The sequence below is a fragment of the Cololabis saira genome, chromosome 11 (genome assembly GCF_033807715.1).
Source record: "Cololabis saira isolate AMF1-May2022 chromosome 11, fColSai1.1, whole genome shotgun sequence".
In the NCBI taxonomy this organism is placed as follows: domain Eukaryota; kingdom Metazoa; phylum Chordata; class Actinopteri; order Beloniformes; family Belonidae; genus Cololabis; species Cololabis saira.
Window position 1 is genome coordinate 37,508,272 of NC_084597.1, and position 19,085 is coordinate 37,527,356.

General features: G+C 40.7%; 1 protein-coding gene across 4 annotated transcripts in view; it reads right to left on the reverse strand.

The window, feature by feature from the left end:
• Positions 1-19,085, reverse strand: part of igsf9a (immunoglobulin superfamily, member 9a) — a 97,405-nt gene that overhangs the window by 5,909 nt on the left and 72,411 nt on the right. For 3 of the 4 annotated variants that reach the window (XM_061734447.1, XM_061734445.1, XM_061734446.1), the window contains exons 14-21: positions 18,388-18,578; positions 16,519-16,736; positions 16,084-16,168; positions 15,200-15,370; positions 14,785-14,821; positions 12,226-14,481; positions 10,646-10,719; positions 7,191-10,027 (exon numbers count right to left, since the gene is read on the reverse strand). In XM_061734447.1, coding sequence (XP_061590431.1) covers positions 9,882-10,027; positions 10,646-10,719; positions 12,226-14,481; positions 14,785-14,821; positions 15,200-15,370; positions 16,084-16,168; positions 16,519-16,736; positions 18,388-18,578 — 3,178 coding nt within the window. In that variant the 3' untranslated portion in view covers positions 7,191-9,881. Of the gene's footprint in view, positions 1-7,190; positions 10,028-10,645; positions 10,720-12,225; positions 14,482-14,784; positions 14,822-15,199; positions 15,371-16,083; positions 16,169-16,518; positions 16,737-18,387; positions 18,579-19,085 lie in introns of those variants that run through there. The other variant, XR_009783501.1, reaches the window with a different exon arrangement.

Genomic DNA, 19,085 nt, shown 5'->3' on the forward strand with positions numbered 1-19,085 from the left:
GTTAAATTATATTTTCAAATTTTATAAAAACGAAGAAATCAAAAAGGTTTTTTATATCACATTGTTATAATTGATACCAACATTTATCTTTTAAGACCTACATGTCTTAATAGCCAGGGTTCCTTTTAACAGATTCATTTGAGTTTGACTTCTAATATTTCGTCCTTTCTTGCTTCTGCGGATGTAAAGGAACAAAGATAACAGCAGTATAATGATATAATCCAGCAGAAAACCAGCACAGATAATATAATGGGGTTCATGATTAGAATTAGTTACTTGAAAAAGGCCCCAGAAGCCTACTTTCTATCCATGCTTCCAGGAGTGATCAGTGCGATGTCTTAATAATACACCACAGAGCTTCGGTTTCTTAATGGCCGAAGTATCTGTTTTCGTCTCTTCCTTTCTTCCATTAATCTCTGGGTTTGATATAAACAAGGTCCATTAATAAATTCACATGTATTTACCAATGAGAATTAAAATATTTTGATCAGAATCAGATGAAATTGTGGTTGTATGATGACACATGTAACGTTCTCTAGTTGTTAGCAGTTAATGGTTAGTATTCATTATGTTAATGAACACAAGCAATCATACCACTGGGGGTTGGTTTAAAGTAAGAAGTAGAAAAAGAAGCCGCAACACATTTTGTTGGACCATCCTTTAGTTTTGAATACGCTTTGCGATGGTTGTGGCAATGTTTTGACAGCATGGAGGATTGGTGGTTAGCATTACAGTTTCACAGCCAGAAGGTTTCTGGTTTGAAGCAGAGCATATAAGTGTAGAGTTTGCAGGCTCTCTCCGTGCTTGGAATGGGGATGTAAAGTCTTCGCCAGAAGACACCAAAGATTTTAGTGGGGTTAAGATCTAGACTCTGTGGTGGTCAATCAATGTGTAAAAATGGTCTCTTGTGCTCTCTCAAAATTACAGCTGAATTAATTTTGGCATTGGGAGCCATTTTAGAACATGAATGTGCCGTTAAGTGTGTGTGTGTGTGTGTGTGTGTGTGTGTGTGTGTGTGTGTGTGTGTGTGTGTGGGAGGGGGGGGGTCCGGGTCAATCAGTGTAAAGCCTGGTCATTTAATACATTTAGTTTGTTCTTTTTGCGGGGCATCATCAACTGAAGCGACCTCAGATCATGACACTGCCCCCACAGGCTTTGTGAATGGCATTGGGCATGATGTGATCTGAGTAATGATTTCCTTTGATTGTATTTTCTCAAATGCTGAAATGATTTCTGACCAGTCATTTCAGATTTATTAGGGCCCGAGCACTGACAGTGCGAAGGCCCTATTGTATCTGTAGGAATTTTTCTCGTTTTTATCCTTGTTTTTCTTCCGACGAAATGAGGGCCTTTTTTTGTCCCCCTAAACGTGCCCCAAAAGTCACCAAATTTTGCATGCAAGCCAGGCCTGGCGAAATATTTGATATTTAATGGTTTGCATTAATGGGCGTGGCCTAATGGCTCAGCGCCCCCTAGAAAACTTTGTGCCTCAAGCCCCACAATACGGTTTGACGTACATGCACGAAAATCGGTACACACTTGTATCATGTCAAAACTTAAAGAAAAGTCTCTTGGCGCCATGGCCAAAACCGAACAGGAAGTCGGCCATTTTGAATTAATCGCGTAATTTTGGCGCAATTTATGCCATTCCTTCGGCCGTTACTGCGGCCCAAACCGTAATGTGCACCCAGGTGTGTTATACATCAAAATGTGTGTCTCAATCCTGCGACGATGGGAATTACTTTCCTCAGTCAAAAGCGTTACCGTGGCGACGATAGACGCCAAAAATGCGCGCCCCACCTTCATCTGATTGGTCCATATTTGATAGTTCCTACTTTCTGCCATAACGTTTGAATGGTTTGACATAAAGAGACGTGGGTGGTGTCATCGGACTCGGTTTTGAGTCCTTGAACATAATTGGTGCAAATTAGCCCCGCTCCTTCTTCTGATTGGTCGATATTTGATAGTCCCTATTTTCTGCCATAACTTTTGAATGGTTTGACATAGAGAGTTGTGGGTGGTGTCATCGGACTCGGTTTTGAGTCCTTGAACATAATTGGTGCAAATTAGCCCCGCCCCTTCTTCTGATTGTTCATATTTGATAGTTACTATTTTCTGCCATAACCTTTGAATTGTATGACATACAGAGTCGTGGGTGGTGTCATCGGACTCGGTTTTGACTCCTTCACCTTAATTGGTGCAAATTATCCCCGCCCCTTCTACTGATTGGTCGATATTTGATAGTCCCTATTTTCTGCCATAACTTTTGAATGGTTTGACATAGAGAGTTGTGGGTGGTGTCATCTGTCTCAGTTTTGAGTACTTGACCTTCATTGGCATGAATTAACCTTGCCCCTTCTTCTGATTGTTCATAATTGATAGTTACTATTTTCTGCCATAACCTTTGAATTGTATGACATACAGAGTCGTGGGTGGTGTCATCGGACTCGGTTTTGACTCCTTCACCTTAATTGGTGCAAATTATTCCCGCCCCTTCTACTGATTGGTCGATATTTGATAGTCCCTATTTTCTGCCACAAATTTTGAATGGTTTGACATAAAGAGTCATGGGTGGTGTTATCAGACTTAGTTCTGAGTCCTTGACCTTTATTGCTTGCAGCTTTAATTTCTTATTACATTTTTTCATCACAGATAATGCTTCATCACTATCCTTCAAGGTTTAAGGCAGGGCAAGGGAAGGCAAGTTCATTTATACAGCACAATTCAACACAAGGTCATTCAAAGTGCTTTACATCAACATTAAAAGCGGCAAGACACAATTAAACAGTAAATAACAAATACAATGAAATAAAATGATAAGAAAAGAGGTAAAGTAATAAAAAGCACAAGTTGTTAAAACATAAGGGCAGTACAGTACAGCAGGTAAGTATTTAATTAAACAGTAATGTTTTTAGGCCTGATTTAAAGGAGCTGACAGTTTCAGCAGACCTCAGGTCTACAGGAAGTTTGTTCCACCGGTGAGGAGCAGAATAACTGAACGCTGCCTCACCTTGCTTTGTTCTTGTTCATGGGACACACAACAAATAGTAGAGAACTAACAGATCCAGCATGTATTTTGGTCCAAGACCATTCAGGTCTTTGTAGACCAGCAGTAAGATTTTAAACTCTATCCTTTGACTCACTGGAAGCCAGTGTAGTGATTTCATGACCGGTGTAATGTGGTCCAGTTTCCTGGTGTTTGTAAGGACTCTGGCGGCAGTGTTCTGGATCAGCTGCAGCTGCCTGATAGATTTCTTGTTAAGGCCTGTAAAGATGCCATTGCAAAAATCCAACCTACTGAAAATGAATGCATGAATACATTTTTCCTTGTCTTGTTTAGACAGAAACCCCTTCATTCTAGCAATGTTTGTCAGGTGGTAATAGGCAGATTTAGTGATACACTTTAGATGGCTGTGGAAGTTCAGGTCTGAATCAATAATTACACCAAGATTCGGTGTATTTCAGCGTCCTCACCAGAGCGTTGTCTTATCGGTTGTTTTGGAACATCCTGCCTCTTGTTCTTGACGGGGGCTGCCATATGGTCGCTCTTTTCAAATTGTAGATGATATTTTCATTCATAAGGCCTTGTTTGGTTTGTGACTTAGTGTCACTTCATGGCATTTGAAAATAATGTGTTGCTTCAAAGACATTAAAAGAGTGTTGCTCTGAGAATAATCCACCCAAGTACACACAATAACTGTAATGGGAAGCATTATAGCAATCATGTTTTAAAAGCACTTGTTTTCACCCTAACTTTGTAAATATAATTTTCTTATGATGGTTTATTATATTGTGCTGACCCAGGTGAGTTGTGTGCCTTCTACTTTTTTTGAGAACATTTCATGATTAAATCCTTGAAAGTAAATCCTTGAAAGTACATGCAATATATATTGAAAGAAATAGATATCTCTGGCAGAGAGCATCCATCATCCGGGAAATGATGTTTCCATAATTCCTTGTTTCATGAAAAGGATGAATATTTAGATCAAATTTTAAAAGGGATAGGTCCTGTGACCCTGAAGAGGGTGTAGAGAATGGATGGGTTGGTACATGGATGCAGTGGCAGATCTAGACTATGTTACATGGGGGGACAAAGGGGTGGTAGGGGTCTAGACAGGGTGGCATGGGACACCATCAGCGCAGTATAGGAAATTCTAATGTTAAAGGAGCATGAGGCAGGATTGAGGCAGGATTTATGAAAAAAAATGCGTATACGTTTTAAGTTTTCTAGTAGTAATGTCAGATGAAGCGTTCCAAACCAAAAGAATGAGCCCTCTAGTGTATCTCTCCGTTGCCTTGAACAGGCTGTGTGCTGCAAAATGTGCTGCAATTCGAGCCTCATGCTCCTTTAATGTAAACTTTTTTTGCTGCTCCTTGGAGGGTTTTGGGGAACGTCTTTAAATTAGATTGCACTGGTGCATCCCTATGGAAGAGTATCAGGGCCACTGAAGAAAACATTCTGAGAAAAAAGTCAGAATACTGACTTTAATCTCAGAATTATCTTTTTCAGTGGCCCTGATACTCTTCCGTAAATACGTTTTGCACCTTGATATGTCTGGGAAAAAAATCATGAAAAAAACATAGTGACAAATAAAATGACCAAATGCAGCCAACACTGTTTCTCTACCACAGGATGTGGTTAATTGCAATCAGAGATCAAATAAGATGAATTGCAAAGCTTCACACATCTAACCTTAAAACAAAGGATTTTCCTTAAAGCACATTATTGTCTTCATCCCTCCCACCACTGTCTTCTTGTTCGTCTTCTTCCTCACTTTGTTGCTGCTGTTCCTCCCTCGGTGGCCCTCCTCACATCTGAACCTCCTGAATTCTCTTCCATTCTCTTTTCTTCATTTGCTTCTCCTGGTTAGACCCTCCAGGAATCCGCGATTCCGTGATCGCGGAATTTTTCGCGGATTTCACGGCTGTCCGTGGATTTACAGACCTTCCGTGGATTTCAATGTCTGGTGCAGAAAAATCACTTTTACTGGGGTTAATATTGCATATGTCCGCGCTGAATATGCGAATTATGCGGGGCTCGCTTGATTTCACCGCATCATCGCCGACATTTTCGCATAAAGTTTTGGAAAAAGGGGGGAGTGTTGTGAGTGACATATCGGGACGCCCGGTCGCGAAGTGCGGGACCCGCCCGGGGACCTCCGCACCCCTCGCAGAAACTGCCACCCCCCAAACAGCAGCTCTCACCCGCGGGGGTGAGAGGAAAAAGAGAGTGCCGCTTGCGCGGTGGGCGCGGCTGCCGGTGGACTCAGGATCTGCGCTGACCGCGCACCACTGCGCCTGCGAGGGCCGGCGGAGGCGGACACACGTTGGGGGATAGTGGCGGCGGACGCGTGAGGGGGGGTGACGGAGCTCTGTCTCGTCCCCCTCGTCGCGCCGGTGCGCCCGGCAATCACCTGTTTTCCAATGTTTTCTTACAGGAGATGAAGCCTTGACGCTGAAATTCAGCACTTACATGGCAACAAAAGAATTCTCTTTTCTGATTGGCCGATAGGTTGGTAACAGCTTCTCCAAACAGCTGGTCTGACCTGTGAGCGCTCAGCGCACTGCAGCGTCATCTGCCTTTGACTCGTACATGGGCTGTTGGACTTACTGTGTGGTGAAGTTCATGATTTCTCAGCGTGAGAAATGCTGTGGTGTGAGCATGTAAACTTGTTGATTGAGACTTAAGAGCCAGCTGCGATACAAAAACAATTTAGACATAACAGCCTGTTTTGGCAGGCGATTAACTGATGTAGGATAGTGAACTACTGAACAGTTGCCTTTGGATGTTTGTTCCTGGTTTAAAATATAACTTGGTTAAATAAATGTAACTTGACTTGTACTAAAAATAAGTGAAAACATCACCTGTGGGCTGTGGAAGCTTATTTAGCCAACAGACATTTGCCAGTTTACTCTCTCCAATGCTGCCACGTCCTCTCATCGGCACAGCACATGGCTGGAGGTCCATCACACAGACTAAAGGTCAAAGATGATCTTTTATAGTTAAAAAAATATATAATTTCATGCCTTATTTCAATGCATTTTGGAGCCTTTGAGCAGAGTAGTCAGAGTAGCATTAAAATGAGGGGGGCAACAGGGGGGGCACGGCTCTTGAGATCCGCCCCTGCATGGATGGATTCAAATTTGTAAGAAAAAAAAAGAAGTGTTGGTTAAAAATCAGTGCTGATGTGTAGCTATGAATTAATAGTTTGTTTCAATTGTGTGACTGCCTTTGGAAAAATACACTCATTGTTCATGAAGAAAAGAGAGCTTGTTTTCGTATAAGGTTTGTGGCAGCTTTGGAAAATGTATGCCTGAAAAGTTGCTGGACTGATTGCTTAAGAGTCTGCAGATGACAGCAAGACTTGGTAAAAAGCAGTGCTTCTAAATACTTCTGGTATCAGTGAAAGGTACCAACACTTGGGAAATATAAACTTCTCAGAATGTAATCAAAGTGACGCTTGATCGCCCTCAAAACACGCTTAATATTCACAAATTTGAGCGCTCAGTCACATATGAAGGTGCAAAGACAACACATTAATAGTTGTATTGGCATATATTCTCAGTAGGGAGAGCAAGGTTATTAAAACGATTATTAATGGAAAAGATCACTATCGTTGCATTGCTCACAGAAGCATGCTTTCATATTATTTTTGTCAATTTTGGCCATCTGGATTAATGTCTGACAGTTAAATGACTGCAGGCTTCCTTGTGGTGTTTACAAAGGATTGCAAGTGACTGCCAGCCAGTTAATAAGAAGATAATGAACATTAGTCTCAACAACGGTCCTGTATGAGCTCGACATACTTTAACATTCCCAAAGTGTGACTGGAAGAGCAAAGATAGGATGACTTTGTCCATCGTGGATGTTTCTGTCTTAAAAACTGTCAAGCTGGTTTCCAACTGATGTTCATCAAACACGCTACACGGGCGGTTCCATTTTAAAAAGTTGAATTCAAGTAAACCACAGACTGCTACATGCTGGCACCAGAAACAGTAACATTCACACCTATTATAGATATTAATGTCTCTACTGTTATTATTTTAAATGCTGTATTACTGTGTTTTGTTTTAAAGAATATAGCACAATAATATAACAGTAGAATTTATGTAATTTATTTTATTTATCAGCATACAATATCTTTACAAAGGGTTAGTGAAATTAATAATAATCAAAAATGAAATGTCATATTATATTATCATATCATATATCATATATCATATATATATATATAAAAAGAAATGAAATAAAGTCCAACGGATAAATGATAATTGTCCCACGTTATGAATGCATTAACTTATTTCTAATGTAAAAGAGGTTCATTTTAACTCTAAATTAAAATGACTGTGACTACAGTAAGATATAAGTGGAAAGGAAATTATGAATATGCCATAAAATGACAACATTCCTCACTGTAACAGCAACAGAAAATATCTCTGTGCATACAAAAATCATTCCCCTGCATCCAACAAACTCAGCAATCATAAAACTGACATACAACAGCAGGTGGATGCATAAGAGTTAAATATAAAGCGTATTAGTACAGTAGCACAGGCTTCAGTGAATCATTTTTAATTAGATTGAACAACTCTTAACTTGAACATGAGGCAGCCAGTGTTAGGCAGGTTGTAGTTGTACAATTGTTACTAATAAGATATTAAGGAATTGCAAAAAAAAAACAATTTTTCTCATCTCTGCTCTCGTTTCTTCTTCATCCTCCCAATCTTCATTTAAAACTTTGAAGCCAACCTGACTTGTTTCGAACTCCCCCTGTGCATGTTGTCATTACATAACTTAAAAACACAGCTTCACTGCACTGCCAGTGAGTTCTGGCAGCCCAAGAGAGGTATTACTTTGGTTAGTAATAATCAAAGTAATACCCCCCCAGCCCCCACCCACCCACATTACAGTGGTTAGTGATGACGGCGCTGCCAAAACCAGACATATATTCTTGAAGAGTCGCTTGAATTTGGACTTGAAGAGAATGCATTGCTGCTTTAAGAAAACCAGTCTGAATTACATGTAGGGTCGGCTTTTTACATATTGGAAACTGATTTATCAAAGCCTCATTATGTATGCCATGCGTTGAAAAAAATTTGGCTCTGCAATTGAAATAGCCACTGATTCCCTGAGAATACAGTAATCCCTAATTTTTCGCGGGGGTTACGTTCCAAAAATAACCCTGATAAGTTAAATCTGCGAAGTAGCAACCTTTTCTTTTTTTAGGGCCCGAGCACTTACAGTGCGAAGGCCCTATTGTAAATGTAGGAATTTTCCTTTTTTTTTTTCCTTTTCCTTTTTATTTTTCCGACGAAAGGACGGCCTTTTTGCCCCCCTAAACGTGCCCCAAAAGTCACCAAATTTTGAACGCAAGCCAGGCCTGGCAAAAAATTTGATATTTAATGGTTTGCATTAATGGGCGTTGAACATTTTGAATTAATCGCGTAATTTTGGCACAGTTTATGCCATTCCTTCGACAGTTAATATGGCCCGGGGTGCAACTTGCACCCAGGTGTGTTATACATCAAAATGTTCGTCTCCAACCTGCGACGACGCGCATTACTTTTCTCTTTCAAAAGCGTTACCGTGGCAACAATAGACGCCAAAAAGTGCGCCCCCCCCCCCCCATCATCTGATTGGTCCATATTTGATAGTTCCCAAAAGTCACCAAATTTTGCACCAAGCCAGGCCTGGTGATAAATTTGATATTTCATGGTTTGCATTAATGGGCGTGGCCTAATGGCTCAACAGCGCCCCCTAGAAAACTTTGTGCCACAATACGGTTTGACATACATGCACGAAAATCGGTACACTCCTGTATCATTTCGCAAATTAACGAAAAGTCTCTTGGCGCCATAGCCGAAACCGAACAGGAAGTCGGCCATTTTGAATTAATCGTGTCATTTTGGCGAAATTTATGCCATTTCTTCAGCCGCTTCTTCGCCCGAACTGTAACGTGCACCCAGGTGTGTTATACATCAAATGTGCGTCTCCATCTTGCGACGACGCGCATTAATTTTCAGTCAAAAGCGTTACCGTGGGGACGCTGGACACCAAAAAGCGCGCCCCCACTTCATCTGGTTGGTCCATATTTGATAGTTCCTACTTTCTGCCATAACTTTTGAATGGTGTGATATAAAGAGTCATGGGTGGTGTCGTCTGACTCGGTATTGAGTACTTGACCTTCATTGGCATGAATTAGCCCCGCCTCTTCTTCTGATTGGTTGATATGTGATAGTTCCTATATTCTGCCATAAGTTTTGAATGGTTTGACAAAAAGACTCGTGGGTGGTGTCATCGGACTCTGTATTGAGTACTTGACCTTCATTGGCCTTAATTAGCCCCGCCCCTTCTTCTGATTGGTCAATATTTGATAGTCCCTATTTTCTACTATAACTTTTGAATGGTTTGACATAGAGAGTCGTGGGTGGTGTCATCAAACTCGGTTTTGAGTATTTGACCTTCATTGGCATTAATTAGCCCCGCCCCTTTTTCTGGTTGGTCGATATTTTATACTGTAGATCCTATTTTCTGCAATAACTTTTGAATGGTTTGACATAAAGACTCGTGGATGGTGTCATCGGACATGGTTTTGAGTCCTTGACCATAATTGGTGCAAATTAGCCCCGCCCCTTCTTCAAAAAGGTGAGTTCTCTGTTTCATTTACTTATTTTTCAGCTGAAGCTTAACAATAAGTCCAAACAGAAAATCCTTCCCTACAAATGCTGTACAGTCCTTTGGCTTTACTTTTGTTATTTTGTAGCTGAAAAAAAGGGAACAAGATTGAAACTAGCTTTCTTCTCTTTACCTAGTGATCCATGTTTATTCATGAAGAAACACACCAGGTGAAACGAGTCAAAGGTTGGTACTGTTGGTGGTGTCAGAACAGCACGGCGGCTGGTTCAGCCTCAGCAGAGCAACTGCTTTGACGTCCGGGGAGCGGAGACGGCTCAGTACAATTTTTCTGTGCTTTTGCGGTGCTCTGCATGCTGGCAAGGTTACAGCACTTAATTGTCTTCTGTAGTCCTGCAGGTGAAACAAAATTGAGATATAATAGTTTTTTTAATTCTTCTTAGTTTACCACAGATGCCATTTCATTCTGACGTCTGTGATATTCATCCCTTTTATACTTAACATCTCAAAATATTTAAACATCCAGTTTATGTGCTGGATAATAAATATTGGCTTCTCTAAATTTGTTTCTGGAAATAAGGTCCCAAATGTCACCCTAATATGATTATAGAATAAAGCATTCAATTTTTCAGGAACTGCCAGTTAAATTGCTGCTACTTTCTACCACATGGAGAATCATATCTGCTATTTTGAAAAAATTACACCAATCAAGGAATGTTATATTTGCAGGAATACCCGACTGGTTTTTGCAATAAGTTAATACTCGAGATAGGAAAAGCAACTATATCTCCTGATGTGTTAGCATGTACAAGCACAGGACGTTTAACATTGCTGTCATTGATCAAACACACACCTCGCCTGGCTACAGAATATAACTCCACCCTGCAAGCAATCTCTGTCTGATACTGAAATCATTCCAAGTTATGGTAAATGTATAGGGTTTTTCTTTTTTCAACAATATTTGTTACTAAACATAAACTGGGATGTCAGGAGTAAAAGATAAATGCTCACGGTCATGGTCTCCGGGCTGCGAGCAGAAATCACTGGTGTCCCACTCATAATTCTCATCTACGGAGGGCTTTCTCCTAAAACAATCAGAACATATTACTTAATATCAGATACAGACAGTTGATATGTTAAACACACTTTCATAAAGTCAGGAATAAAGTTGCAACTGAAAGTTTGCATACAGACTGTAAAGTTGAGGAAACCTAAGCTGTTTTGGGTCAAGCAGAATAATCAGAAAGACAAATAGACTTTATGGAAAGAAAAAAAAAACATTCTCAAAGGTCGGATGTGTACACTAGGTTAGTATTCCATGGGAATTTCTTTCAATGTGTTTTAACTTTAATTTGAGCTTGTTTTATTGCCGTCCACAAGTTTCCCACAATACATGTTATAATTTAATTTTGGTTAAGCTTTGTTAAAGAATTAGGTTTTTGTGCATTCTTGCTTACACATTCCTTTTAAATCAGGGTTAAAATCTACTGTTTACTGAAGCGTACTCTTAAATTAAATACGTACCTGCTGTACTCTACTGCCCTTACTTTTTAACAACTTGTGCAACTTTATTATTTTACCTCTTTTCTTATCATTTTATTTCATTTTACTTGTTATTTACTGTTTAATTGTGTCTTGCCGCTTTTAATGTTGATGTAAAGCACTTTGAATTACCTCGTGTTGAATTGTGCTATACAAATAAACCTGCCTTGCCTTGCCTTTTCAGTGCTGCTGACAAACTTTCTTTAGGATTGGAGTGAAAGCTTTGGGAGGGTCAATCCAATACTTTATTTTTGAAAAAAAAACAAATATTTTAAAGTATGTTTGGGTTTATTGTCTGAAAGATCCTCATTTTCGTTTGTCTGGTGCACCATAAGAAAACCAGTGAACCGAATCAAATGTTAATATAAGTTTTTATTATATCATGCACAATGTTTTCCAGCCGGAGGTACACTCTTCTCAAACCACAGAGCTAGGAGAGAAATGCACACTGTGGTCATCAATCCAGTCATATTTATACTGAAAAAGGGAGGTGTTTTGTACGTTATAGGAGCTGATGTTGAACCTTATCTGTTGAACCTTATCTGGGAGGCCAAATGCAGGAAAAGAAACTTAAACATATCACACTTTCAGCCATATATTTTCTGTTGTCTATCTCTAATCCGACATGCCAACCCTGCAAAGATCTACGAGAACCAAAACCCAGAGAAAAACAGGAGGGGACCCATCAATCTTAAACATCCGTTCCTCTTCACCGTCCTCACCTCATACTTTTAACAATTTCCTAAAAGCTTAACATGTCCATTTTGAAGCTCGGTCCATGCCCAAGCGTCATCTTCTTAACTAATGTCTTGAAGTTTCCGTCATCATTTTCTGACACACAATTTTCTTTCCCAAAGATGCCATCTATTTCATTTTGAATTTAACTAATGATTAAGATTCATAACTACAAACACAAAAAATCACACAAAAACTCTCAAGTACTTTTTGGTACTGTTATGATTTCTTTAGGTTAAACAAGAAAGCATAGGATTATCTCAAACTACATATGAAGCTCCATGAGTGTCTTTGACCAAACCTAGACTTCCTACCTTTGGCGTCGTTCCTCTTGGTTACTGTGCCTCTCCACTGAGCCCGTCTGGGGGTCCAATACAGTCTCAGGTGAGATGATGAGGGTTGGGGAAAGTTGACACAATGAAAGGCGCCCGTTAGCAGTTTCCATGCTGCCTCGGCCACTGCTGGCATAACTGCTGTAGCTGCCACTCAACTCTGATGCTTCCTCGTGGTCTCCTGCCTCCACCTCCAGTGCCTCTAGGTCATTGTTGTCAGGGGGTACGAATACAGAAACGTCCTTGTCTATGTAACTTGTGTCTCTGTTTGTGGCACCACTGGCGGAGAAGGACACGTGTCCTTTTGGCTCGTAGTGGCAAGGCACGTCAGGATGTGGTAGTGGACTGCTCCTTGGAGATAAATGATCCACAGGAGGAGAGGAATGGAGAGTAGCTGGGTTAGATGTCCCAGAATTTTTAGGATGTTTGGACAGCTTTCTGGCCAGAGAGATTTGGGGTTTCCAGAACAGAGAATGAGGATGACAAGATGATGCATCAGAACCGTTTTCCTGACTGAGAGAGTCTACCCATGCATCTGGTGCCAGAAAAGAGTTCTGCTTCAGTCGCCTCAAGTCTAGGCTCTGACTTCGCTGTTTTGAGTTCCTGATGTTTGAGCCTTGGCTCGCAGCTCTCCATCGCTCTTGTTCAGAAGGTTGTGGATAATGTAGGACCTTATCAATGTTGTCCACAGAAGCAAGACTATGGCAGTTTAAGTTTGTGCTCCCGTTTGTATCTTCAAGCTGCCTTTTACGAACCAATGTGCATCCGTGCTGGACATGAGAGGCAATTCTGTGGTGCAGCATGGGCTTTTTAGGCTGCATCATGAAAAACTCAGAGTTTGGCTCATCTACACTCATCTCTACACTCAAGTCTTCCTCAGGAGACTCAGGGGATGCCGCTTCCAATCTTGAAGAGTCTCTGAGGTCATCAAGAGTCAAATTACATCTTTCTTTGTATTGATTGCATTGGAAAGATGTTGAAAAACTGCCGTGGTTCAGATGTTTCTGTCTTTGTCCTTCAGAGTGTGAATCATTCATTTGAATCTCTAAAACTGTGGAGTGTGTTGCGTTATCATAGTCCTTTGGTACTCCCTCTGCTCTTTCATGTCCTTGATACTTTGATGATAGATGTGGGAGTGTTAAACAGTCTTTAGAAAGATTGTCTGCATCCTTGCATTGAAAAATGGGTGGAGAAGGATGATTGTCAGACTTAAAACAGGAGGCCGTTGAAGGTGTAGATGTACTGAGATGATTCCTGGATGGAATCAGAGTTGGCTGAGAAACAAAAGGATGAGCTTCCCAATGGACAGAAGATGATAAGAAATGCCTCGGTGACAGATGGGAGCTCTCCTTGAAACCATGGCGATACCCATGTGGCAAGGTCCTGCTTTTGCATTCCCATCCAAGATCCTTAACCCTCTCCTTCCTTCGTGGTATGTCTACTTGCTCCTGCTTTGTTTCTCTCACAGAGTTTCTCTCCAGTGTGTACCTTTGGAGTTTCCTCTCAAGCTCTTCTCTCTCCTGAGCCAGTTTCAGGCAACGATTCAGGTTCCCCCTCTCTCGGTCATGTTCCATCTGGAGTACCAGATTGCTTGCCGTTGTAGATTGCTGACCCAGGCTGGACTTGATATGTGGGAGTACTGGAAACGCTGGAGTCATTTCTCTATTGTGATGACGCATGGTGTCGAGACTACTGTTGGAGCACAGGCTGCGGAGGTCAGGAAAGCCACAGTAACTTCCCTTCTCACATTCACCATGTGGAGTGTGTCGGGGTAGGAACCGGTCCATGTCACACATCTGACTTGTGGAATCATCTTCTAGTTTGCAAGGTGGGAAATCAACAGAAAGCACAAAAGGCAGCTGTTTCCTGTCCTCCTTTTCCGAGTCTAATGACACATTAGATCTTCTAATTGTGGCATATTGATCATACCTTGCATGTTTTCTGCTGTCAACACTCAAAGTGTCATTTTCATATGGTGGGAGTGTGAACCGTCCATCTGGACCTCTTGAGATCAGCTCAATTGGAGTAGAAATTAGTGACATCCTCTTAGTAGAGTGACATTTGTCGGAGTTTGACATTATATGTTGGCCCGGATGATGATTCTCCGCGCTAAAGGAGTAGGAGTCTGTATGCAAGGAAGAGGAGGTAGTAGTAGAGGAAGTTGTGGGGTACAGGGGACTGGCTGGAAGTAGGCTCTTCTTCAACAAACTGTCTGGACTGTCAGAGCCTGAAGTCTTTCTGTGAGAGTGAGAAAAAGAGAGGGAAGGGTGGCACAAAGACATTGTAAGAAACACGGGGGTGTAAGAGGAAAAGAAACAGAGTCTCTGAAAATAAGACTGAGTGAGAGCAAAAAAGGGGGCGGTGAGAGATGTAGACAGAGAAACACCAAAACAACTGCATTAACAGATGGAGATGAGGAAGAGAAAGGAAAGAGAAAATATGGGAGAAGAGAGTGCTGGCATTTGCAAACACACTCAGAGAGAAGAAAAAGACAAAAGGTCAATAGGAGGCTTTACAATGAAATGATAAAGGGGAACTTACATTGATGGAGAGCATTTATAGATGGCAGGAAGGGGCTCTGAAAGGGAGGGAGAGGAACAAGATGGTATCTGAATTCATTGAGAAATGACGCTGAAATAAAAACATGATCAACCTTAATAAGAGCCCATTAAAGGGCCCAAAGCAGCCAGACTTGTCTAAAAGTTCATTACAATTACATTTATCAGACACTAATGAGAAATTACCCTAATTAGCAAGTAATGTAGATGACATCAATAACTTTTACTGCTGGATGGACGAGCGAGAGGACAGGAGGAACACCAAAATGCTTAAGGGTATATGATTTATATAATGGATAGGAAGTGCATTCAATATTTTATTGAATAAATGATGATATTCATGATGCAATTCATCAAAGTGAGTGTCTGCTGAGTCTCCAGAGTGAGTGGCATTATACCATCCTTCTTCTTTTTGCGACGTTGCTTTCTCTTGCGGTGGATGACACAGGCAGTCCCAAGCAACAAGACCAGTGCCAAGCACACGAAGCCGACACCGCCCAGCAATACAGCCAGTAATTGCTCCGGGACGAACTCCAGGAGTCGGGATGTAGTGGCGTAGAGCTCTGTCCCTGCGTCACAGTTTCAACAGTGACTTATACAAAGTAAAATAAGTCATTATGTCACTGTAAAGTTCAGTCATAACTACAAAAATAAGTAATTTAATGAAAGGCAAGCGTGAACATTTGCAAGGTATGGTAATGAAAACGACAACAAAAACATTATATTAGCATCATGGGGGATTTATTTTTCATTATGTTTTATTTAACCATTTTTATTTATAAATGTATATGTTATTTTGACCTAAATTAAAACATATATTCCCAATATAGTTTGTTTGTTTATAAAATTCCAATTGTATGTTTATATCATTATTGCAATAAAACTGTTTTACAGTCGGACATCAAACAGAAATAATCAGCAGGGACATGTTTAATAACCTCAGTTATGATGGCTGTGACACACCTTGGGCAATATCAGAGCTATATTGACCCTTTGGTGAAAATCGTTTTAATGTCTTGTGTAATATTTGTGTCGATCTGTATTTCTAAAAAATCATGAAAAATGAATTCACTGTAGAAACGTTACTAATGGAGCAGTTTCTGTATGTCAGAATTGGCCAGCGTCCCCCAGAGCCCTGCTCCAATTCTAAACTAATGGTGAACATGGGGACAAGACAAGAAATAGGGACAGGGAAAGGCTGGACGAGGACATGGAGACGTGTTTAAACAGAGGGCGGGGTGAGACGGTATGTAAAGGGGAACGGTTGCTCTCCAACTCTTACCCGAGGTGGAGACATTGACTGATGCACTGGGCTCGCTCAGCAACACCCCATGACGAGAAAGCAGCCGCAGCTCGTAAACACGGTCCTGAGACAAGGATCACACACAAACACACACACACACAGGGGAAGGACATAGGATGAAACCACACTTTGTCAACACATGAGCGCGCTTGCAATGCTAATGAACTTAATTTGAATTCATGTAGGTCAATACAGCAGAAAAAGGAGGGAGATTAAAGGAAAGGCAGCAGAGAGAGAGAGAGAGAGAGAGACAGAGAGAGGAATACGAGAAGTGAAGACTGCTGTGTAATGTGCATGACTGACAATCCACAAAATAAAACAACTGAGGTGTAGTCTAAATTAAAACCTCCAAGATATTCAACAAGCAGCATGGACTGATTAGGCACAGTGAGAGCAGCGCGATATGCTCGTTACCTTCCGCAGACCCGGAACTACTATTTTGCTACTGTTGGCGCTGATGTCCTCATCCAAATTAAACCATTCCCCGTCCTCAGTGTGGGCCTGGAGAACAAAGCCGGTGATAGGAGGCTGCTGAGATTCAGGAAGGGACCATTGCAGAAGAACACCTGCTGAGTCCTGATTAGCTGACAGCGACGCAGGAGGCTTCGGTTTATTTCTGCTCCGAGGAGGATCTAATGCAGACAGAATTAGAGAGTTTAAGTCAATCAAACTGATACGTTCTGGTGGAAAAATTAAATTAACTGCAGAGGAAATTGACACTAATAGTGATGTTATAATGATGTAGTAATAATAGGGCTGGGCGATATATCGAGATTTTAATATATATCGATATATTTTCAAACACGATATGGTACGAGACAATATCGTTTATATCGATTTAAAAAATTTTTTTTTTTTTTTTTTTTTTTTTTTACATTTTTTTTTTTTAATGATTTTGATATAGCTTATTTTGTGACAAATTGACTTGAATGTTTTATTTGAGATTTGCACAAATGTTAACCTCAGTGGAAAAGTCTGCCTGTTACTGTCTACATTGTATTAATTGCACAGTGTATTTTAATTTAATTGTTATGCAGGAAAGGGATATTTGTTTTATTTTATTCAAGAAGCATTTTTATTCTATATATGCAAGCAGTTTATTTTTATTTCATTTGTTTTATACATTTTGATATTGTGCAGACCTCTGTTAACAAATGTACCTGTGTGACATTTGGCTTTGTATTAAAATTGACTGTTTTTTTAAGGGTTTGCCTCAGAAAAAAATGAAGCTAACAGAGATGCTAACAGAGATGCTATGCTATAATGCTTTGGGGGAAACCCCAATTAAGGCACAGAAAAAATATCGAGATATATATCGAGTATCGCCATTTAGCTAGAAAATATCGAGATATGACTTTTGGTCCATATCGCCCAGCCCTAAGTAATAACAATAATAATTCAAACTTTAGGATTGACGGTATCACTGGAAAACATCAGTTTACGCGAGTGTCCATGGAGAACCCCACAGAGGGAGCTGATGTTTAATGGATCTAAGCAACCTTACTGGAAAAAAGCTGCTGAAAATATCAAAACTCATATTGCTCTAGCTCGGGGGTGTTACGTCCATATTGTAAAATGGGACTGGAGCTGAAATCTGGTGATATCTCAAGTGTCTTTAGAGACACAAGAATAAACCTTCCTGTTGTTGAGCTAACACCAGCTCAGCCTGTTTGCCTCCTCTGTTCTGTATCACAGCCTTGAATGTTGAGACAAAAGAAGCACCCTAAGCACTTGAAGGGACATTTAAGGGACAGGGTGTTGCTAGATCTGCATTCCAACAAACCTAAAATGTAAAATTTACTTTCATGTTTGTAAGTACCAAAAAAAAAAAACAAGTAAGGGTCTTGGGGTAAACTTAGAAAGAGCCGGTGTTTGATTGTTTTGGGGTACTGCAGGGAAAAGGTGTATATTATGGCAAAGCTGGCAAACTTTTTCATTTGATATTACATTTCAACCTCGACGACCTGAATGAACTGCCAGAAATACCCTTGAGTACATAATGCAGACAACCGTGATGAACACACATCAGCTAAGTTTCATCTTGGCCTTTGGCTAAATCACTCAAACTGTATCTTAATTTGCTAAAGGCAATATGTGTCCTTTCAACCGGTTACACTAGCGTTCAGCACATTCCAAGCAAAGTAACACTGCAAGCCTCCCATTCTTTATTATTAATATGAAAGAGAGACACAAAATAAAGACATCTAACATGAGATCAGAAGGATCGACAGCTCCATTCGTATCAATATTTCACGACTCAAAACCAAAGGGGATGGTACTGACCCAAGGTCCGTGCAGTGGCGATTTCACTGAAGGGCCCTGCGCCAATTTTATTCTGAGACAGAATGCTGAACTGGTAGTCTGTCGCAGGAGACAAGCCCGACACCTGCAGCCTGGCATCGGAGGAGGGGGGCACGGGCACAGAGAACCAGTCCTGCTTCCCCACGTTATTATTAGCTGAGATCTTCTTCACCCTGCAGAGGGAGAGGGAGGCATTGAGGGAAAAGCAGTGAGAACAAAAGACCAGCAGGGAATTCTGGCAGTCTAGTTATATGAAACATGACAGAAAAGTGGGTTTCATTAATCATTCATGTTCATCATCAGATATTGTGGCAGAGATATATCCCTGGTATTGAACAGAATTTGAAAGTCCAATTATGAGTAGTTTTCATGTTTCTGCCAGAGCTGCGGCTCTACACAATTAGTCGGCCTTTAGGCTTTAGGAAAAGGGAAAAAGTAAGAAACCTTTATACCTATTCAAAACCAAAAGGAGAAAAAATATATCAAAGTCAGTCTGAAGATACGATTTTCTTGTAGATCATTTCAGCAACTTCATTTAAGTTTAGCTTTGTTTATGATAATAAGGTAAAAAGCAGGAGAAAAAAAAGATGAATTGCCCCTTTGAAATGAAGTGCAAAGACTACATCCTGCATGCTATTTTATTGTACAGGTCAACCTCATACAGCAAAATACATGGACAA